Raw genomic sequence first — 23,809 nt, forward strand, 5'->3', positions numbered from 1 at the left:
GAGAGATTTATCCAGGAAGAATCATTTATGCTTTCTGTAACAATGGTGGCAAGTGGATCTTCGTTAACGTTCGTAATTCATTTCGACCAGAATTGTCTCCATTCTCCATCTCTCATTTTTCATGAAGCCATCACCGGGCGAGAATCGTCACTTTTTCGCTCGCGTGACGTCTCCGAAGTGAAATTACACCCTTCTCCATCTTTCTCTCTCTCTCTCTCTCTCCCTCTGCGTTCCTCCCCGGCGAGAAACTCGTCGGAAATAATAGTCGTCTCATCAGACGGAAATGAATGCTTTAGATTACTACGATAAGCTGGTAAGCGTGAACCTTAGATGTAATACCGACCTCCCGGCACCGGAGCTCTCTGCGTGGTTGACGACTTCGTAACCTGGAGATTCGTCAACGTCAGACCCCATTAGCAGCCGCCCTTCGCCCACCGTCAACTCGCGTTAATTCCCTCTTACGGTGGGTGTACGCTCGGCTCTGTTCAACTGTATCGTCGAATATCGCGATCGTTCCACGCCGAACGACCGAAATGATCGTTTTCGAGGATCTCGTAAACCCCCGCGATCTTACAAAGCCCCGAAATGCCCCTGAAGAGACCTCTAACGAGGCTTTTTTCTCTGAACCTCCCAAATCTTCTCAATTTTTGTTGAAGTCACGAGTAGACTCCGGATTTTATACAGTTTTTATGAGAATGAGTAGGTGCAATTTCGAACTGTGAAAAGATTTTAAGAGTAAAGTGGAGTGGGATAAGTCCGTCTACGGGGCAAGTCCGTTAATTGGTTATTTTTATTATAATATGAACGAAATTTCTCTAGCAGATACATCTAATATTACAACTTTTTTTGTAATTTATTTAGTTGTCTTTTCGTTCCGTGCGGCAATTTTTCACTTTTATCTCGCCGCTTTAAATTTTAAAGGAGGGCCGCTGAGTTATTAACGAAACTAATTTGTTAATTGGATAGAAAGAATATCTAAAAATGTAAAAATGTGGGGATGGTAGTATTAAAGAAACTAATTTTTTAATTGAATCGAAAGAACATCTGAAAATGTAGCAGGAGTAAAACTGGACAATTCAGGGGAAACTAATTTTCTGATTGGATTGAAAAATGTCTAAAAATGCAGCAGGAGTAAAATCGTAATTGGACATTTATTATTGGCGTCGGGCAAATGTTCTCGTCGGTGAGAAAACCAAGAGAAATTTTCACGTTTTGGGAGAACATCAGACAATTAGGGGACCAGAGGTGAGGACGAGGCGACCGGTTGATTTTGTCTTGGCTGTACAGCTTGGAACAACGGTGTTGGCATCGCTTGTCGCTCGCCACCGAGATAAAGGTTAATTTACCACCGTTACATGTAGGCTGGAGGGCCCACCGTGCTACCAGGCGAACGTTAAACACGCGTTGCAAGTTCGTTTCCACGCGAAATCGTAAACTCTGCCGAAAGCACCGGTTCCTTGCATTTTCGACCGTTTTTCACGACCCAGACGCTTACAATGCATCACGAAGATAAGGGGCTTCTCGATTAGGGTGTATTCTTAAGTGCCGGGCTTCGACTGTACTCGAAACTTGCATTACCACTTGACGAATCACTGTACCGCCCACACACACGCGCACTCTGCCGTGTCGACTTTCAATATGAACGATATGAAACGTTCATTGTTTTAAAGTTGTTATTTTAAGATTTATTATCGTTTCCGTCTTCGAGATTGACACCGGTGAATCTTTGATAACTTCTCCTGAAACAGGCACCTAAAATAGTTTCTGTACTGACCTCTTTCCTCTTTTCTATTTCAGGTGAGTTCGCTGCTTGATTATTTAATCGTCGTCGTTAAACAATTGGTCGATTCTTTTACCTGACAGCAACAGAAGTTGGTGAGTAATAATTACTTGAGTACGACTTGTTACGAATTCACAAAATATTAAGAAAGCGTGTGTAAACAAAATTGCCATTAAATAATTCTTTAACGTTTAAGAAGGATGTTGAAAGTATGCTTTCGAAATGGAATGATTAAATTAAATTATATTTCAAATAGAAATGCGTAGTGGGATAGTAAAATTTCATCTAAACTCACAATATATATAATTATATTATTAATAGTTGAACATTAAATATTATTAGCATAAATTTAAGTGAGGCCACATGATATCCCTAGTGGCCCTAAAGTGGCCCCTAGTTCAAATGTAGCAAGTACTTCACTTCCATGTTGCGGTACCTTATGAACTGATGGAGGTAGTTTGACCATGGATAAATTTTAATGTACAATTTAGCCGTCTCCGAACAATATTCTTTGAATTTCGCAGAATCAGCTTTCTTGTCACATGTAATTACCTGAAGAATGTTATGCAATCTTGTGATAATAACCGCCTTTTTAATCCAGTCACTGCAGCAACTGATTCGGCTTTTCTAAAGAAAGTTCGTACCACGCAATTTGATGGTATGAGCGGATGAAGTATCGGAGTTATTGGGCTTTGTAGATAAGGATTCTTGATTGTGACAGTTAACGATTTTCGCGCAGTACGTCATCAAAGTATAGTCCTTCACGAACATTTAAAAAAAAATTCCAATTGAATCGATGAAAAACTGAGTTGTCGGCAGATTTTTCTCCAAAAATATCGGTTTCATCACGTACTTACAAGCAACTGATACTGAAGGAAATATTGACAATAAACCTCCTAGACGTTCAAACGGTTCTTCAATATTGATAGGACGCTTCAATACGCTCCTACACGATCAATATTTCCATCAATATGGTCCTCCGTTAATATTGACGCGAATATTGACAATATTATTGATCGTGTAGGGGCCACTTTAATAGTTCAGTTGAGGGATCGTCGACAAGATTCATCGCCCCACTCCATCTTAATCAAATAAAAATAATGGAAACCCGTAGAGTCTGTGGTCCAACCATGACCGATTCAAGTTTAAACATCCGCCGACGCCGGAGTTAATCAAATCTCCGGAATGAATGATGAACATTCGCTTTTACGATCAATAGGTATGCGAAAACGGTAATCGACTCCCCGGTGCGCGAACTACCGTGTCCTCGTGAAATTTTTGAATCCACACGCGAGGCGTTCAACAGGGACGACGGAATATTCGTAGAAAGTAGTTTCACGTGTTCGCGTGTCCTCACCGCGATGCAGTTTATAGCCCGGCTATGACACACGATGATTTATCGCGGAACGTAAAATGTTTCTTCGTTTTCTTCCTCCCTCGCTTTCGGGCTTTGTCGCGCGCTTTAATCGGCGACTTTTAATGCCCGACGTCGGCCTGCACTTTAACCCGGTGTTCAGGTAATAAACGTTCCTTAACCAACATCGGGGCTCCTTCGGGTTCCCTCGTAGTACTTGTTCGCAACTATCGTGTATTATCTTCCGCCATAATCGCGCAACTTTGTTTCCGTTATTGGCAGTTTCAATAAAATTACCTGCTTTCAATGAGGCGCGTGCCATTGGCCAGTTTCGATCAAATTGTATGACGTTTATGTCGTTAGGATAGACCTCGGACATTTCATTCGCTGTACAATTTCACCACTTGCTTTAATCTTAATCCCTTGCCGTATTTTGACGAGCCAGACTCGTGATGAAGGTTTTTAACAAAGTCTAAAAAATATGAACGTTACGCGTTTCATTTTAAAGGAAATAAAATTTGATTCGTTTGTAATCAATGTTTAAGCATTAAAATAAATGCTATACAAAAAATATAAATTTTTTTTTCTCTTCTTCGACATTTTTCGGGATAAAGACGTTTTAAACACTGTAACTGTAAAGAAACTGATCCGGCAAGGGGTTAAGGAGAATGCAAAATCAGTGGAAAGCGTCTTTCGTAGCAGGGGGTGAGAATTCTACATATAAAAATTGAGGGAACAAAAATTGTGGGGACCCAGCGAGGGTCACCGGATCGACCAGACCAACCGTGTAGCTTTTATTGCGGCTAAGGGAGGAAAACCCGGCTGTCAAGGCTTCCATCAAGAGTTCGCGTCCAAAAACGTTCGCGGACGGAAGCCCGTGTCACCCTCTCGGCTGCGGCGCGTTTCAAAATAGCTCGTCGTGCCCAGCAGGTTCTCCGTCAGTCAGAATTCACAACAGGACGGAACGGGGATCAGAATATGGCCTTCGTCCTGCCGAGTTGCGAAGGGGAGTATCGTTCGGAGATCGCGCGTTCAGCTTCTATTTCTGTCGGATCGTGCACGCTGCGACGCGGAGCCATCCGTTCCGACGGATATTTTTAAGGTTCACACCGTGTACAGGGTGAACCGTTTGCGGTCGGTCTGACAGCGACATCATGATTCGACGAGTGATTCGATTTTACTCCGTTTAGGGGAGATGTCAACTGTCGATAGATTTCTCACGCTAGATTCGATGCTTAGGTCGTTGCACGTGAAATGTCCGATTTCAGGATGCAAATTTTGCGAAGTGTTTCAATCAAGAAATATTATTATAATGTACAGGTTACCATGTGATTATCGTGTATTCGATGTTTTTACAATGATCGAAAACGCTCAAAAATATAGATGACAGTCTAAAAAATGAGGGAGGTGAACGACCAAAACATTCCATTTTAGTATAATCGAACTTGTCATTTTATAGATAAATTTGTATATTTTATATACAGGGTGAGTCACATAACGTTGCCACCTCAAATATCTTATTTGTTTTTAAAGCCTAAGTATGAAGTCTGCATATAAGGGGCTTCGAAAATTAGTGAGTGATTAACGAGTAGACTGCGAATTTTTAATGGTTAATGCAAAATAATAATGTTCTGTGTCTGTCATATGGACTAGGAGCTACTTAGAAAGTTTATACGTGCATGGGTAATTATAGTCACTGAATTCCTAATGAAAGGAACTATGATTGTAGGTGTTTAAAAAAGGGCGCTTCCATTTTAAAAAATGGAGGTGACCTTGATATCTCTAAGAAAAATCACATAAAAACAAAAATGTTGTTGGTATAATGTGAGAACCATTCAACTTTGTCCTTCAGACATTTGACGTATTTTTAAAAACAACAAAGATATTTGAGGTGGTAACGTTAGGTGACTCACCCTGTATAACATGAGGAAAATCAGATTCATTTTGTGCATGTTGTTATTTACAAGTTTAACTCGTGGCATGATATTCTAACTTGCAACTTTTCTGTGACAGTATCGATTTTCATATTTTGGAAGAGAATTTAGTAAAATATTGTAATTATATGAAGGCTATTGCCGATATTAATGATTATCGCAAACGTATTAATCACAGTAAAATTCAATATTTTATTACACCAGCAGTATCGCCAGATTAAGACTTGTCCCCCGACTCTACCCTTCTCCTTTTGCGACGCTACTGGACGGGTCACGTGACGCGATTCGTCTCTGTCGCGCGTGTGCCATAATGTCACGTGACTACTCCGGCACTGGCAGAGAGAGGGTAACTGTACTCCCCTCAATTCGCGTCTCGATTCCCCTGATGTGGTCACATTGGAGTCGAGTGGACTTTCAAAATGGACCTCAAGTCAGACTGCGGATCTTTATGCAAAATAGAAAATGTTTGCAATGATTGCAGGACACAAGAGCCAAATAAAAACTGTATTCTTCTTTTAATTATCTTATTAAGCTGAAACTAACACATTGATGTCCTTAAATATTTTTTACATGTCCACTGCTTTAAATTGTACGTACCCATTTTTGTCATTAACGCATAAAATCCGCAGCCTAATAATAATAATAAATAGTTAATTAGTACAGATTAGAAGAGAAGAAACATCAGTGAAATGTTTTGGGTGTATTTCACCTCCGTTAGTGTTTGAAGAGCAGTGCAACTGAGAGAGAGAGTAATTTTTTCCCCTCAATTCGAGTCGATTCCCCTGATCTGACTGCAGAGTCGTGCTAATTCAATTGCACAATTGAATTACATTGTATTTCAATTATATAGTAAATCAACTACGTCGTAACTGAATTACATAATTCAAACCATTCAATTAATTTAATTAATAAGTATCTTAATCAGATGTGTGATTGAAATACAATACAATTAAAATACAGCTCTCCAAATTATAGCCGAGAACTTTGAAGAATTGCGATACATTTTTATGTTTTTCTTTCATATACTTGTTTGCTGTCCATGTGGCGTAGTTTCTATTCCTCGTCCACGTTCATAATACGTATAACGCTATTTTATAATTGTACTCCAATTGCAATTACGAATTACATTGTCATTTAATTGAATGAAGATCTGAATTATAAATTACAATATGACTGAATTATTAGGTCGGAAAGGAAGTTCTTGCGGTTTTTAACTATTAAATTCAAATGCCAAACCGTAAGAACATTCTCTCCAACCTAATACAATGTAATTCAATTACTTTGTGATTATAATTCCTGGATGAATTTAATTGTAATTCTGCATAACTCTGTCTGACTGTACACCAGTCCTGGAACGTTGCGAGCATACATGTCCCAAGACGAAAGAAGGGGAAAAATTCGTACCGGAAAGAGTAAAATAATTTCGGATGGATCGAATCAGTTGGAACACCCTGTAGATGAGCTCGTCGGCCGTTTCCCCGCGGAATCTCCTTGTGCGGTATATACTATATACATATGCACGCGGGAACCGTCGCACCGCAATATTTTCAACCTGCCGTCGCCTCTCGAGACTTTCTCTTATCCTCGTAATTCACTGCGAGCGGCGGATGCTTCTTCGCGTTTGCCGGAAAACCTTCGGGCGACTCCGATACAGTGGACCAGAGGGATGTTGTTAGCGATGGGATCTAGCGTATCGCGAGATGTATCGAAACACGCGGCACCGCGAATCGCTTATGCTCGAATATTATACCGGGTGCTCCTCGCAATAAACATCTCTTGAAACTTCGTATAGATACCAACGAAAGTTACAGCCGAAAGTTTATCCGTTTCGAACGAGCTGTAATTAACCCTCCGAGCCGACTGCGAGCCTCGAGGCGTCTCATCCCGACTTGCCACGGAGAGATCGTTATCTTTCATCTTTTTTCTCTCCTCCCTTTTGTCTGACAAACCGATCCTTCGGGATTCCTCTGTATAGTTCTTTAATTCTGGACAGCCCACATTTATGACGAGACTGACATAAATTTCTTTTTTTTCGTCGTGTACATTTTAATAATAATATTTAGTATGGCTTTTCACCTTATTTGCGCGAAAGGTGTTGCATTCGCAGCGAAAGAATTTCGTTAAAAAAAATAGCACGACAATAAACTTCGACTCATTTTAAAGCTTGAATCCTCTATTTTCTCTATTAATTGTTAAACTTTTCCTGGAAAAATTATGCAGGATGTAACAAGTGAAAACCTGAGGGCACGTTTGTTGTTGAAAATGCCAAAAGTTCAAACGTTTATAAAATCGTAAAAAAATGTTTCGTGGGTGGATCCACCGCGAATTTGAAGAGTGAAGGTTCCCCTTTAAAACAAGATCTCAAAAATTGATGTACGATTATTTTTGACTATTTTATGGAACAAAAACGAGGAGCATCAAGTATTTATCAAGACGCTCCTTAACTGTTTCTTACCGTAACACTTAAAGCTTCATTCACTGCATCCAACGAGGCCGAAGCAATTAAGCCTTGCTTGGCCCGAACCTCGGGTATTCGGAACGGGATCAGATAATTTCGCATCTTACCCCGGCATCGCAAAAAATTGAGAAAAACTTTCACATTTCGGCGAAGTAATAAGCTATAACAAACGATTCCAGCTAGCTTGCGTAACGTTCGTTCGGAGATTAACAGATGTTCAACCGGGAAGCATCAAACACCGCTTACGCGAGACGAATAGGGGAAAGTTTCACCGCGATTTATTGGGAACGAGGAAACGATAAAAACGAAAGAAAAGTCAAATTAAGAACGACCTGTTATTGGGTCCGAGGGACGGAATTAGACGGGGCCGGCAGAGAGGAGAGAGAAATATTGCGTCAAATATTTAACTTAGACAGCCGTGTGCTTGTCGGGGGTTGATGCGGGGAGGGTGACGAGGGATTCGGTCTCCTCAACTCGTAGATCCCGAGATCGACAAATACGAGAGATCCAATTACAAATGACCGAGTGGTTAAACAAAAATTGCCATCTCGATGCCTCCGTGAACGTGACTCACGGCTCCGTGATTGAGTCTTGTTTGCATGGCGTTTGAATCTAATGGGACACTCAATGTCTCTAAACTCATTATTTTTAGGGTGTACTAATTGGTCTTTCTCAAATTTACGCAGTCTTCCATTTGTTATTCAACGGAGTTATTCGTTTCAGCCGACTACCCTAACCCATCTAGTCATTCCAATATTAACACATTACCGACTGGCGATTATTGCATAGTTTTGAAAAATCTATAGTACGTGGCTCAACATTTTTTAATGGAACCTTCAATAGCAACAGCAATTTTTATTGTGAACTAACAATAAGTCACCCAAAATAACGTCATCTAATAGTTTCATTTAAGATTGCAATGTGAAAGGAAAATGCTTTCTTTTGGTGCAGTACAATTATTGAAAATCCTATTAATAGGCTTCCGGTTAATATTAACGTTGATATTGTCATCACTAGACTGCGGATCTTTATGCATTTATGAAGAAATTGGTTGGATGGAATATAAAGCAGTATAAGATTTCAAAAACTCAACAATGTTGGAATGTTGCTTTTAATGTAACAAAATCATTATGGGATGAAATCAATTTGTGTGTTATTCCTGCTTCCCACAATCAATGCAAAAAATTTTTATTTTGCATAAAGATCCGCTGCCTAGCCATTACAATTAACCCATTTAGTAATTCAAATACCAATATTAATATTAATGTGGATTAAACGTGACGACAATATCCAATAAATTGTTATTGAGCGGTAATATTAATATTAACGTTTAACCCATTTAGTAATTCCAATACCAATAGTTATATTAATGTGGATTAAGCGGGACGACAATATCGAATAAATTGTTATTGAGCGGTAATATTAATATTAACGTTTAACCCATTTAGTAATTCCAATACCAATATTTATATTGGGTCCCATGGAAATCATCGACACAGATTTCTCCGACACGGTTTCCACCGACAACATTTCATTAATTTTTTATTTATTAATTAATTAATTCACGAACACTCGGTTTCATATTTCGTTTTTCCACTGATTTTCATTCAATCCCCATTAAATAATTAATTAATTAATAAAAAATTAATGAAATGTTGTCGGTGAAAACCGTGTCGGAGAAATCTGTGTCGATGATTTCCATGGGACCCATTTATATTAATGTGGTTTATGCGGGACGACAATATCCAGTAAATTTTTATTGAGCGTTAATATTAATATTGGAATTACTAGATGGGTAAGTTAGTTAAAAGTAAATGTAACAGAATATTAGAAAAATGTGGTATGTTATTTTTCAACAATTTTGTTCTCCCAGAAATTTTCTGTCATTGTACGCACGGTCTTGTTTCTCGAAGAAAAAATGTTTTATATTTCGAAGTTCAGTAAGCATTTTTATGTCCAGTCTCCGAGAGAAGCGTGAAGGGAAACAAAACGGAAATAGAAACATGAAATGGGGCTCACTCGAAGGATTCGATTCCCTCCTGGATTTCTCTGTCAATGGCCACGGTTTCTCTTGATTTCTCGATTTTCCTCCGCGACACCTTCGCGCACCAGGGTAAATATTTGATGCGATTTTTCTTTCTCATCCCTCCGACGTTCATCCGACAGACATTCGGATTCGCACCCTCGTTACATCTTACCTTCTCCGCCTTTTTTTCTCTCGCTCTCCCTATCGAAGTTAGCACGTTTTCAATGATAATCCCCTTGTCCTTCCCAGCGGCCTTCTTCTTTCGGTTTGTTAAACATTTACGGCCGCCATTGTTGCCGCGGTTTATTTTCTCCCTGTCTCAGTATTTTCCTGATTTTTCGGGTTCTGTGTCTCTCGAATGAAATAAAGAAAATCCATTCCAGTACTTGGACCGTAAATGTTTGTATGAATAAATATTTACATACGTCTCCCGGTGAATAAAATCTTTCTGTATTAATATTAAATTTGGAAAGACAACAATCGCGCTAATAAGCACGAAACTTTATGCTGCATACAGATTTTTGTAGATCCTTTTAAATTTAACATGTTTGTGTTTCAGACACATTTACGAGCAATAAAATATTTATTCTACACATTGATCACAGTAAATGAGGCTAACTACAAATGTATAAAAATCTACAATGCACAAATCGTCATCACAACTTCTTCGTATAAATTACAAGAAATGGGAGTTACATAAAAATTGATTTCTTCTCTTAATAATTTTAATAGGTTGTAATTAGTGTACCTGTCATATTAAATTCATTTGATATTTCTTCTATTTTGTGTTTTGGCTTGCTATAATTAATAGAAAACTGCGGATTTGATATATTTATGGCAAAAATGAGTAAGTGCAATTTGAAAAAATAGGAGAATTAAAGGAATTGAAAAATTCGAATGTATTATTTCCAGCTTGTTGAAGTCGCAGATAATTTTAGAAGGTTTATTCAAGATTTTAATACATTTTATGTACGTAAAATAAATCTTTAATACCACCTTTTGCATGTTTCGTAAGATACAGCGTTCTCTCCCAGTGTCGCACAAACCATTTCGGTGGCTTCAACAGTTGATTTCCTTAACTGGAATGCAAAGAGCATGCCTTATTGCTTGAAATTGTTGCATAGGGCTGGAAACTCTTAGAGCGGTCATCACGACTGTTCTCCGCGACAAAACTATAAGACACCTGCGATTTTAGCTAATATTTTATTAATACTAATTTTTTCGTAAAAGTTTTCGTTATTAATCCAAAGAATCAACTAAAGTACATACATTTCCATAGCGGCAATGTTGTTGAATTAGATTGGAAAAAGTTTCACTAAAATTTCTAAGTTTTGATAAAATAAGGTGCGACAAAACTATAAGACAATGTATTTCTACGTAAGAAAAAGTCAGTGGAAGTTAATGAAAAATATTTTTTTCTATTTAATAGTAATGTGTTGTGCCACCTTTATTTCTATAGTTTCAATTAATCGTCGTAGTATCGATTTATATAAATTTTTTATTTGATCTTGACTTAATTTGGCACATTTTCTTCAATACGAGTTTTCAACTCTTTCACCGACAAAAACTGTTTCCGATTTCCATATACAGCACGTGCTAAAATTCCTCAGATGTTTTCTATTATATTTAAATGTGGAGATCTCGCAGGTCATGGTAAAATTTGTATATGTATTACGGTCTTCAAAATATTTTTTTACACGTTTCGCTGTATGCACAGCGGCATTATCGTGTTGAAAAATATCATTTTCACATGCAATAGTGCTTGCATGTAGCGTTAATTGTTCTTCTAATATTTCTATATGTATATTTAATTGCTTTTATTCTTCCGTGGTACTCTATTGCAGCCCATACCATGATGCCGCCTCCGTCCATTTGCTTCCTTGACAAATGCAATTCTTCCTTCCGCAAATCATGAAAATAATATGAAAGACCATCCGGTCCATCTAAATTGAAACGTTTTTCATCTTAAGAAATAACTTTTCTCCACTCTTTTTCCACTGGAGATGTCTCTCCGCAAAATCTTCCCTGGCTGCTTTGTGTCGATTCGTAAGTGTCGGTCTTTTCTTCAATTTTCGTCTTTTTAAATACTTGGTCCGTTTAATTATCCGTTGGACATTACGAATATTGGTGTGAACGCCAGCTTGCGCTGCAATTTGCCGTGCTGTAAAGCTAGAATTCGACGCTACCCTCAGAATGGCTCATCGTTGTCGCTCGATTGTCGCTTTTGGACGTCCACCAGGATGTTTTTTCCATAATTCTCTCTACTTTTTAAATAATTGAGCACGGCACATCGACTTCGCCCAGCCACTCTTGAAATTCCTGAAATAGAAGTATTCTTTTCTTTTAAATTTACGATCACTCTTATTTCACTGTCTGTCAGCTTTTTCCCACGCGGCATTGTAATTATATTATGTAAGACCAAAATTACAAATGTTTAATTTTAAGTACACAATTTTGCTTCTAACATTGTGACTGCGATTAGAGTATAAGATCGATTGATGAAGAGCTACTGTCTTATAGTTTTGTCGCGACGAGAATAGCATGTTTACACACATTTCCCAAATTCTTGGGATTGTAGCCTTTGATATTTCGTAGAACTGTAGAATATACTTCTATACGGGGTGTCCCAAAATTCGTGAAAATCCCGAAAGGAGGTGGTTCCTGAGACCATTTCAAGCGACATTTTCCTTTGCAAAAATGTTATCCGCGGCTTTGTTTAGGAGTTATTAACGTAAAACACGGACCAATCAGAGCGCGACCTAGACGCGAGTTGCCTGTCTATTGGCGGACTGTGGCAACTCGCGTCTAGGTCGCGCTCTGATTGGTCCGTGTTTTTCGTTAATAACTCCTAAACAAAGCCGCGGATAACATTTTTGCAAAGGAAAATGTCGCTTGAGATGGTCTCAGGAACCACTCCCTTTCGGGATTTTTCGAATGTCGCATATGTCGAATGTCTTATAGTTTTGTCGCGGAGTGTAAAAGAACGCTCTTTCAGATGGCACTAAAATCGGGAAGTAATTCGAATTCAGTCAGAATTTATGATCGTAGGAAAAAAGGGAAGGAACTTATTTGAACACCTAATATTTTGACAGCAAGTCTAGTAATCCAACTATAATTCTAAACCAAAGAAGAATTGCTTCAATATCCTCAATTCTGTAGGTCTCGACAAACCTGAAAAGTGTTCTTACGTCAATCGCGCGAACACGAAAAGTGTAGAAAAAGATTGTACGATGCGTCGACGATCCAGATGATCATGGGCGTATGTGGGAAAAATAAATAAATGTATCCAGTTTCTTGGGGCTTCTGGGCCGTTGCTCTGGCGTAACGTTCATCCGAGGGAAATCGCGGCGCACGTGCGCCTCAAAGAGGGAAAATATGACGTCTTAACCGTTTCGAGGGTTGCGGAACGTGTTCGTCGAGGGGCGTAAGGGGTGCGAGGGGTGGTTCGTCGCGTGCGCATATGGTACATGTATCATTGCGGTTCTTCTGGGTTTATCTACCCTCTTGCTCGCTGCAGCAAGAGAAAGAGTAAAGAGGCACGATAAGAATGGCGATTCGCGCGTCCACTGTTCAAGATACCGTACGCCGGAAAACCTTTATGATTCCGGCAGGGAGGGGGGGGGGAAGAGCGTAAGGAATTGTTCTGCTGGAAAGAATGGAGACGGGAAACGCCTCGCTTAGGCTCCTCCTGTTCGCGACTATTGGAACACCTGCCGAGCACGACGAGAAATATCCTCCGCGGAGATTACGAATTTTATGCCGGACTTTAGTGTCCCCTATTAACATAAGCGTCGCCTGTCCAGCTTCGCGGGAATCTCACCATTAAGTTGCGATCTTTGTTACCTTTTTTCCTCGCCGATCCTGATCCTTAGGAGGCCGAGAGATAGTGGTAAGTAGACTACGGATTTTATGCGTTTATGACAAGACTGGGAGGAGCCGTTTGAAACGGTAGAAAGAATAAAATCAGTCAACGTGTTTCGGACTGTAAACGTCTTTACGGTACCCTCAAACTGTAAAAATGGACCTGCCCGATGTAGTTTTTATAATAGTTCCTAAAAAGATCTTAAAAAATTACAATGATTTTGTCGAATACTTTGTTGAAATACTTTATTCAATCCAGTTACAAATTTACAGTTTAAAGGTTAGGAAAAAAAATGTCGATATTTTATCATCGACTTATTGAAATAATTAGAGCAATTTATGAACGATTCCTGGTTTTTGCAACCGACGCAGAAAATATCTATTTTGCATAAAAATCCGCAACCTAGCAGTAAACATCTTTATGAATAATGGAGGACCGTTGAGCTTCCGATCTCGCATTATGATTATGCTCTGGAGTATGCACTCTGCCTACCCTTATCGTAATTGGTCCTGCAAACCAATTGGGTACTTGGGGAAAAAATTAGATCATGGAATATGTGCACTGGTAATAACGTAAAATAAAATTGTATCTCGTTATTGATCATTGCTTGTTCGCCTTAAACGAACTGGTAATAAATATCGCGGGTAATAATTCTTCTGTATAGGTGGAATTGTAATAATCCTAGCAACGATTCATCAATCAATTGGGGATAAGAAGACTATTGAATTTACAGCCCTCCATCTTTTTTATTTTTCGAAAACCCATCAGCAGATTCCACCTCGAAAATAGCTTCCACCAATCTTACAAGAAACGCCGACTACCAAAGCAGGATTTCGTCCTATCGATCCTCCCCAATCTTTAATATGCTCGGTTCATCCTTCATCGATGGATAATGGTGGCTCAGGATCGTATACAACGTTTATCCGTGGCATTCTCATTCTTTCGACCCCCCATTCGTTGTTGCGTAGAGAGAATACGGATTTTTCTTTCAGAATTTGAAGTAGCCACAGGTACCCCCATCCCTCCACAACTAAAACCTATCTTTATTACCTTTCTTATCCGTAATCCGTCAATCACAACTTTCATCGATGTCTAACTACGACGCCTTAAGATCCAAAAATTCAATTTTAACTCTTTGCACTCGGTTGTCCCCTCTAAGGCACCACTAAAAATTGCTGTTGCATTATTCAAAATATTGTTTACATTATTAAATATATCGGTATCTAATCAATTACTAAACATTTAGGTATTGTATGAGGCATTACACCTATTTCATATCCATAAAATTTCAGAAATCATAGGGAATGGAAATATTCCACATCCGAAGAAATGTTGTATAAAACAAAGCACAGTCAATTCCTAAATTAATATTTCATTGCCTGGAGTATAACCGATAAAATTAAACAACACTTTCTGTTTGTTTATTATATTGAAGTATACCCGTAGGAAACCTGTTTCAAAAAATGGCGTCTACTTTTGTGCTCTGTTAAGTGCTACCAGAGTTGTGCAGAATTATAACTGAATTACCCCAGGAATTATAATTACAAGGTAATTGAATTACATTGTAATTCAGTTATATCGTACTTTGTAATTCAGATCTTCATTCAATTAAATTACAATGAAATTCGTAATTGCAATTGCGTACAATTATAAAATACATTGTAATTAAATTGGAATGTAATTCGTAATTGCAATTACAATACAATTATAAAATACTTTGTAATCATATTACAATACAATTATAAAATACTTTGTAATCAAATTACATTAATTATAAAATACTTTGTAATTAAATTACATTCATTATAAAATACTTTATAATTAAATTAAAATTAATAATTAAAAAATAATAAAGTAATAGTTAAGAAGAGGTTGAAAAATCCATGTGTAGGTTTCAAACAAAAGGAATTTATTATTTATAAATTTATAATATCTGAACAGAAATAACTTCTGCGTTACACATTTTTTAAATTTCAACCATAAACATGAAATAGCGTTACGTATTATGAACGAGGACGAGGAACGAGTAGAAACTACGCCGCACAGACAGTAAACAAGTACATGAAAGAAAAACATAAAAATATATCGCACTTCTTCAAAACTCTAGGCTATAATTTGGAGAGCTGTATTTTAATTATATTGTATTTCAATTATATTGTATTTCAATTACACATCTGATTGAAATACTTACTAATTTAATTAATTGAAAGGCATGAATTATGTAATTCAGTTACGGCGTAATTGAATTACTATATACAGTTAGCAGCATAACTGATTCCACACACTTTAAATCAGAACAACTTTTTTATAAATGGACCAAACGGCTTGGATTTCTCTGTAAGGCTAGAAGAATTAGTTTAGTAAATGATGTGTAAAAAATATGTTGAAAAAATGCATTTGGTCGGAATTGTGAAAAACAATACTAAAAATTGATTTTAATAACTTTATTAGCTGGCCCAATAACGAAAATTCAAAAGATGTGTCTGGTCAACTGGTATAAATTCTATACGCTCTGAAAATTTCATTGAAATTAGTTAATTGGTTTGCGAATTATAAACGATCAATAGCGGTAAAAAGGCCGAAAATCTTGAAAACTTGCAATTTTTAACACTTTTGATGGTTTATAATTCGCAGACCAATTAACTAATTTCAATGAAATTTTCAGAGCGTATAGAATTTATACCAGTTGACCAGACACATCTTTTGAATTTTCGTTATTGGGCCAGCTAATAAAGTTATTAAAATCAATTTTTAACTTCCCGATTTTATAGGGAAGTTATTGTAATGACCCCGAAAATCGAAAATCGATTTTTTAGCAGATCTTCACGTTTCATGGTCATTGCAGTCATTTTAGACTATTTTCAGCAAAATGTTCGTGTGTGTGTGTGTGTGTGTGTGTGTGTGTGTGTGTGTGTGTGTGTGTGTGTGTGCGTATGGCCGTTTCTATGTAATCAAATTTTTCGTTAACGTTTTCAGAAAAAGTAACAACGCGATCAGGATGATGAATGATGCAATCGATGTGCCCCGCTGTAACTTAGAGCTGATTAGATTTTGGTCCATTTTGGTCAAGTAGTTTTTTTAGTTTTTTTATTTTTTTCGAAAGAAGTTCATTCAACAATGCAATTTATACGAGAGAACGGAAAGTTTCCACCGAAGAAACAAACGTAATTACACAAAAAATTTGTTTTTCGATTTTTTTAAAATTAAAAAAAAAAATTTTTTTCAATTTTTTTTGTACCTTACGATGATGTTTCCGCTTACAATAATTTAAAATTATCCCAATGCAAGAGTGAGTTAATCATCTCTACTCCCGAGAATACATTTTCAAAGAATATCGATGAAAATACAAAAAAAAATTTATATTACAATCTTTAAAAAAACAATCAGTTCAAAACGAATTATTAACTGAGATTAAATTGAAAATTAATATAAACTATATGATAATATTATTAATAACATTGATGTTGAAAACGGATTGGTTAATGGAGCACACACACATGCGGAATATTAAAATTTATTACTTTTCAAGAAAATACTAAAATTCCGTCTATATTGTGGTTAGATTTTCAATTGGCCAGAGTAGGAGTGAAAGTAAGAACTCGTTATCGTGATTATATGAAAAATGCAAATATTGATCAAAACTTTACACCAATAATAAAAATATCGAATCAAATAAATATGTCGAGTGAGGAAAAATATCAAATCACACGTAGTCAATTTCCAGTGGTTCCTGCTGAAGCGATTACGATTCATAAAAGTCAGGGACAAACATACGAGAATGTATGTTTGGATTTTAAAAAATCAGAAAGGCGAACTTTACAAATGTTGTATGTAGCACTGAGCAGAGTTTCAAAATTGAGCGCGGTTTATATATTTTGGGACAATTTAAATTAACAGTATCGAAGAAAACCAAGATCAATACTGCAAACCCGGATAATGAGGAGTTGTATCGTTTGCGAAAAACTAATTAAGACGATTTATTTTGCAACATTAGTATGCTATAACAAGGAACCAAGCGAGCAACGAGCATACGATGTTGGGTTAATGCGACGCCATATAGCAAACATTTTGATAAGTAGAAAACTATTGAATTTCCCTGAAAACGTATAATCTCCTTAAAACGTACACTTAATAATGATAATAATATACTGCAACTAACGAATCGGGAAGTTCTTTGTGTGGCTCGTGGAGAGTCACACACCAAATAAAAAAAAAACATTAATAGCTATAGGTACTACTAGCCATGCGTACCACTAACCCTTTCGCAAGAGCAGTGCTATCCGCGAGCTGGCAAAGCGAGCGAGCAAAAACAACCCTACTCGCGAGCGAGCGAAGCGAGCGAGCAACAATAACCCTCTAGTTAGTATTGTTTTTCACAATTCCGACCAAATGCATTTTTTCAACATATTTTTTACACATTATTAACTAAACTAATTCTTCTAGCCTTACAGAGAAATTGAAGTCGTTTGGTCCATTCATATAAAAGTTGTTCTGATTTAAAGTGTGTGGAATCAGTTATGCTCTTTACTGTAATTGAAATACAATGTAATTTAATTGCGCAAATGAATTACAATGTAATTGAATTAGAATGCTACGGATGAATATTAGAACATTCCCGATTACAAAAATTTTCATCATACAAGACAAGAGAAATTCGCAAAAATAACGAATAAAAAACATTTGGAAGGGAATACCCCCTCAAGACACAACACTCGTTCCAAGGGGTACAATCTCAAGGGGGCAGGAATCCGGAGAGCTCGTTGCTCTTTTCTCGGGAGTGTCGTTACTCGAAGCCGACTGGGCGACGCAACGCGAATCGAAATTCGCGTTTTACATATCCCGGCGACGTGGATCGCGACACATGGGGCCCTCCCGCACGAGAACGAGGAAATTTGATGTACTAACCGTTCGCGAGGGTTATGAGCAGGCGAGAGAGACGCGTTAGGGTGACACGGTACGCATCTGGTGCACGTTTCGTTCGTGATAAAAACGTGCTCGCCTACTCGCGTCGACGAGAGAGGGGTAGCACGGAGAACAGAGCCCGGTAAATCACGCCGGACCGCATAAGCACGATCAAAGAATCGATTTCAACCCCCTCCGAGGACACTTGAGCGTATCCTCTCAGATAGTCTTCCCCCGATCCAGATGCGCGCTTCGTCGAAATTGTCTTTGATTCTTCTACTTTTTAAAATTTTTTGTTCTTATCCCTAGATGAACAAACTTTGGGATTTTTTCTAAAGAGAGGTATTGGGGAATGTACTTGAATTTTTTTCAGCAATTGTGATAAGTTTTGTTGAAGTTATAGCAGTGGGAGTAATAGCTTTGACAGACATGTATCGAGAAAAATTCATTCAAAACGTACAATTTGCATTTCCAGAATTTTTTAAAAGAGAAGTATTGACTATTTGAATTTGAAATTTTACAGGCTTATTAACTGATATTTGAAGAATGTACTCGAATTTTTTTAAGCAATTATAATTATTTTTGTCGAAGTTACAACGGTGGGAGTTAGAGCATTCGAAAAAGAAGGTTTGGTCTTGTTATTGCATGTTGCTTTTTAATATTTCTTATGAATTCTCCATTTCTTTCAATTTCGTATGAATACTCCAAAAGATAGTTACAGTAGTATCGCTTAAAATATTAGTTCAGTCACTCAAAAAATGTACCATTACGCCAGACCGCAATTATTCAGTGATTCACTAAGATGTATTTTAGTTTTTTCAAAGTTTTTCCCACCCCAGTGTCTATAATAAATGACGGAAGCATGAAAAGTCGGACCACGACAATGACCGCACAGATTTCGTACGATCATGAAGGGTATCTGATTTGTTGGAGAACGAAGACCGATCGCCGTCACTTTTTGCAACAGCCAAGGCAAACAATTGGGTTCGAGGGTTCCAGGAAATTCGGTTGACTAAGCGCGAGCTTAGATAAATCAATAACCGGCTTCTTTTCCGGGGAACCTGAACCCACAAAAATTGCCCCTGGAACAACCCTTCCCCGGTATCGAACAGCACGCGATCGTATCGAGGAGAACAAACGAGCGTTTTACGGGCCATAGCTAGATAACACTTCAGAGGGTAAACAAGACTATGACGCGCGGAATCAGCGTTTCGGGTTTCGAGAATGGTTAAACGCGCGAATATTTTCTCTCGTTTAAATATCCTCTCTTATTGTTAGTCAGCAACTCGAACCTTTCAAAATTTCGTATCTGATTGACGCATGTAAATGTGAAGCATTTTTTAATCGCCAAACTCCATAAAACTGCTTATTAAAGTTAATCCATAAGTAAAGATGTTAGTATTTTTCAAAATTTTATAGTATTAATATTTTAAAAATTTGTATTATTTCTAATATGTGGTAAAATTATGATTTTTGCATGAAAATTTAGGCTATAAATTTATATAAACACATATATTCTTATATGTCTTTAAAATTCGAGATGTAGATTTCTCCAGTGTTATCATTTTTGTACTTTTCAAAATTTTATAAAGGACTAACATATACAAACAACAGATTCCCATTAATTCTGCAATAAAAATTGATGTTTGTCATCATCGAACCCACTGTACAGTCATCTAAAATCTTCGCAAACGCACTTACAACTTTCGAAAAGAAAGTTGGTCTAAATATTTCGAGCGAGTGCATCATGCGACAGAAAAATACTAATTTATTTTCACCAAGGCACGTTTGTTTTTTACCGAGTAAATTCACTGAACACGTACAATCAGTAAACGTTTGAATATTATCATCAGTCACAAGCCGCGGTGTTTGTAAGTAGGACTACAGCTAGCCAGTCAGAGGCAGAGCTTTCAGAAAAATGGCAGCTCTCAGGTACGCCGATGTACCAGGCAGCAATCCAGTGTCATCGTATATCAAAGCGCGTGGCTGAAGGCAACAATAGTGTCGAGGATTTACAACACTTGTCCGCGTGATTCTCACAAGCTTATATGCAACATCAAGGAAGCTGTCCGTGGCTCGGTTAAATGAAGCTACCGCATGATTCAAAGTACATGCGCCACCGAGGCGGTGAGGAAGTTTCTCGACTATATTAACAGTTGTGGAACAGCTGTATAAAAGTTTAAGAACTTCAGTGATATTCAATCTTGGGTTTTATTAACCTCGCGCTATCTCATTGTTGGACCTGCGGGCTCTCGAGATACTTGATGCGCGAACACTGTCCCCTTTCGAGGTTTATATGCTGGTCACTGACACTTGTGGACGCGCATTGATACCAGCAAACTAGTACCAGTAGCTGTAGATAATTGTAGACGGTTGAAAATGTTCATAGATACTCGTAAAACTCAAGATTCATGGGCCTGGTTCAGGACACTCATAGACATTGATGACCATCTACAGACAACTGCAGCTATCCACAGACATCTACAGATAACTGCAGCTACTCATAGATATTCACAGACTTCATTGGGCGATAACAGACACCCAGACAGAGACCTGTTATCTCCGCGGGATGATGATCATAGTGGAGATTCGTGTCCACGTCCAGAGGATCGTGCACGTCATGTACAGTTTTGGGTGATGGTAGGAAGTTCAGACATCCACAGACTTCATTGGACGATTATAGACACCCAGACAGACCTGTCATCTCCTTTGGAGGACGATCCTACTGGAGATTCATGTTCAGGCGATCATGTTCAACATGTACAGTTCTGGGTGGATCGGGAGGGTCTCATCTAAAGACCAACTAAAGACATCCATGGACAGCAACAACAGCTGAAACAATTCATGTCCATGTACAGCCAACTACAGACACCTACAGATTTCGGTGTGTTATCGTAAACACGCAGACAATTGTAGATAACGATCCTACTGATCCTAGTGGAGATTCTTGTCCATGTCCACGCGATCGTGCACACGATGGACAGCTCTGGATGACGGTGGGGATTGAGGGTCGTCTATCGAGAACCCCCGGTAGCACCCCAGCCGATCGAAGCCCTAGGTTTCCGCATCGTTTAACACTGGCCTGGTGGACTCGTGTGACAGTGTCTTCGGCTTCTTATTAGTCATAGCCGCGGCGGTGGTAACGGCGGCAACGATGGGTCGAGAGAACCCCTCGTGGACAACGTATCGAATGTACGCCGATGCATACACGCGCAGGAGGAGCCTAGCAAAAGGGGGGCCTGTGTGCGAGGGGGCGCGCCCCTAGCTAGCATGCACCCCGCTAGCTAGTGTTTCGCTCGACGCTTACCCGTTCGCCTGATCCTCCGTCGCCGCGCTAACAAAATAACAAGAATATCGTGTCCTTCCGTTTACTCGCCGCCACTTTTTTCCTCTATCTTGCGGTTTTTCGCGACGCGAGGGTGCTTAGCCTAACACCGGCCGGTCGAATCGCTTGGGGTAGCGCCGAGGTGGCTCTGGGGTGCCCGAGGACCTAGTTTCTCCGCGTCGAACAGCCCAACCTTCGGAACAACCTCGAGGATGTTTGACTAGGATGGGATCCGCGTGATCATCCAAGGGTGGATCTCCGAATGCTGGAGAATTGCTGACGACAGCCTCTTCTTTCGTTAATTGAATGCAGTTTGTGACGTGTCCGGATGCTGGTGGCCGATGAACTGTGTCGAGAGACTATGGTGGAAGTGGATGTACTGGTCCTTGCTGGTGGCGACAGTGTCTGGGGGAATTAATCGTGACTGTTCTCGGTTTTCAGATTGCTATGTTTGTTTGTTTTGCTTCGTACGCATTTATCCTGTTGCCTCGTGGAAAGAACGTGACAGTATTCGAGAACTGAGGGGGTGTGTTTGAACGATGAACCCCTTGATACAACAATTTTAGGGCATCAATCATCTGGGAGGAAGAGATTCGCGTGATAATCGCGAGTGCAGAATAGACTGAGATTGTTAATCAAATGTTCCTAGTAGTACAGACAAGATTATCCAGTTTTATGACAAAAGGTGTGACTAACTCAATTTTAAAAAAGAATTCTAACAATATTGTCACCAAGTCAATTGTAATTTATAAAAAAATGTCACTATTTAAAAAAGAATTCTAAGAATGGTGTTACCAAGTCAATCGCGTAATTTGTAAAGAAAATGTCAGTATTTAAAAAGGAGTTGTATATTTAAAGAAGCTCTATTAATTATTTAACAAAGCCAATATTTTACGAGAAAGATTTTCCTGAATGGAGATAACTTTCTAATGGGGGGCAAGCGGGGATTATACAATTTTTTACCGAAGATTGCCGATAAGAGAGACTGAGAATATCGATTAACTAATCTTCCGGAGATACGTCGGTGCACTTCGTTAGCTGCATTAGCCAGAGACCGCAAGGAAGCGTCGGTAATAAACGGGGGAGGATGGCAAACAGCTTGGCTCGGTTCGATACCTCGATTTATGTGTCGTGGCCATCGTGGGGTGGACACTGGCAATAATTCGCCGCTCAGCGGCGACGATCATGGAGACCGTCACTCGTGCCTTCGTTTCTTCTCCCGCGTCGTCGCTTATTGTTAGACAGTATCTTTTTGTGCTTCTGAAACAGCCCGGACGGAGAAATGAGGCGGCTGTCGCACACGCAGTTCTACACCGGCGAACGTGTCAGGTGGCAGATGACCAATGTGCAACACTCGCGAATTGGATTCGCGAATATCAGGTAATGTCGCGCGTTTCCATCATCTCGGAAATTTCTTACTCATCCTTTGATCTTTTCAGGGGTTGCGCACGTCGTACGCATGTCGTCGTCAAAATGTTTTTTGTTTAAGAATAATATGAAACTTTTTGCTGGATGTGTAGATAAATTTATCCATTTTCGTGTGGCGTTTTATGGGCTTTAAGTTGATAATCAAATATTTTTTTATTTAAATAACTACATATATAATTTTTGAAAATTTATTAGCGTATATAAATTACATCTTTATCTGAAGATTGAAATTTATGTTGTTAAAAACTGTGTGCATTTAAAGTCATTGTAGACATTTTAAACGACATTGTTTAAATAGGGCTCAAGATAATAATTAAATATTTTTGATGTGTACAGTATTATATATTTTGTACAATTTTTTACTGGATATGAATAATGGCTCATTTGACAATATAATTTTTTAAATAAAATCTGAATGCACTTGTAGTCACAGTGGCCATTTTCGTATATCGTTTAAATAGGTCCTGAGTTAACAATTAAATATTTTTTATGTGTTCAGTATTATATATTTTCAACAATTTCTTACTGGATATGAATAATGGCTCATTTGACAGGAAACTATAATTTTTTTAAATAAAAAAATCAGTGTCTATTTTCATATGTATAAGACTAACGGTATTAAAAAATTAAGAAATTTATATGTCTGCACTATGTATATGAAAATACTTTCTTAATTAACGTTCATGATACAACACGATATCAAGATATCCATAGTATATTAAGGCAAGACAATGTACCAT

The 23,809-nt window shown here is 38.3% G+C and overlaps 2 protein-coding genes across 8 annotated transcripts in view; one reads left to right on the forward strand and one right to left on the reverse strand.

Annotated features, from left to right (window-relative positions):
- Positions 1-23,809, forward strand: part of LOC143211847 (uncharacterized) — a 272,266-nt gene that overhangs the window by 134,290 nt on the left and 114,167 nt on the right. Inside the window, exons 1-2 of one of the 6 annotated variants that reach the window (XM_076429887.1) lie at positions 16,374-22,326; positions 22,610-23,021. The exons of 4 other annotated variants lie outside the window; for them this stretch is intronic. In XM_076429887.1, coding sequence (XP_076286002.1) covers positions 22,924-23,021 — 98 coding nt within the window. In that variant the 5' untranslated portion in view covers positions 16,374-22,326; positions 22,610-22,923. Of the gene's footprint in view, positions 1-16,373; positions 23,022-23,809 lie in introns of those variants that run through there. One more of the 6 variants, XM_076429885.1, reaches the window with a different exon arrangement.
- The window catches only part of LOC143211859 (histone-lysine N-methyltransferase SETMAR-like), a 266,618-nt gene that overhangs the window by 100,467 nt on the left and 142,342 nt on the right, over positions 1-23,809 (reverse strand). The window lies entirely within an intron of this gene.

The sequence above is a fragment of the Lasioglossum baleicum genome, chromosome 9 (assembly GCF_051020765.1).
Source record: "Lasioglossum baleicum chromosome 9, iyLasBale1, whole genome shotgun sequence".
NCBI lineage: Eukaryota > Metazoa > Arthropoda > Insecta > Hymenoptera > Halictidae > Lasioglossum > Lasioglossum baleicum.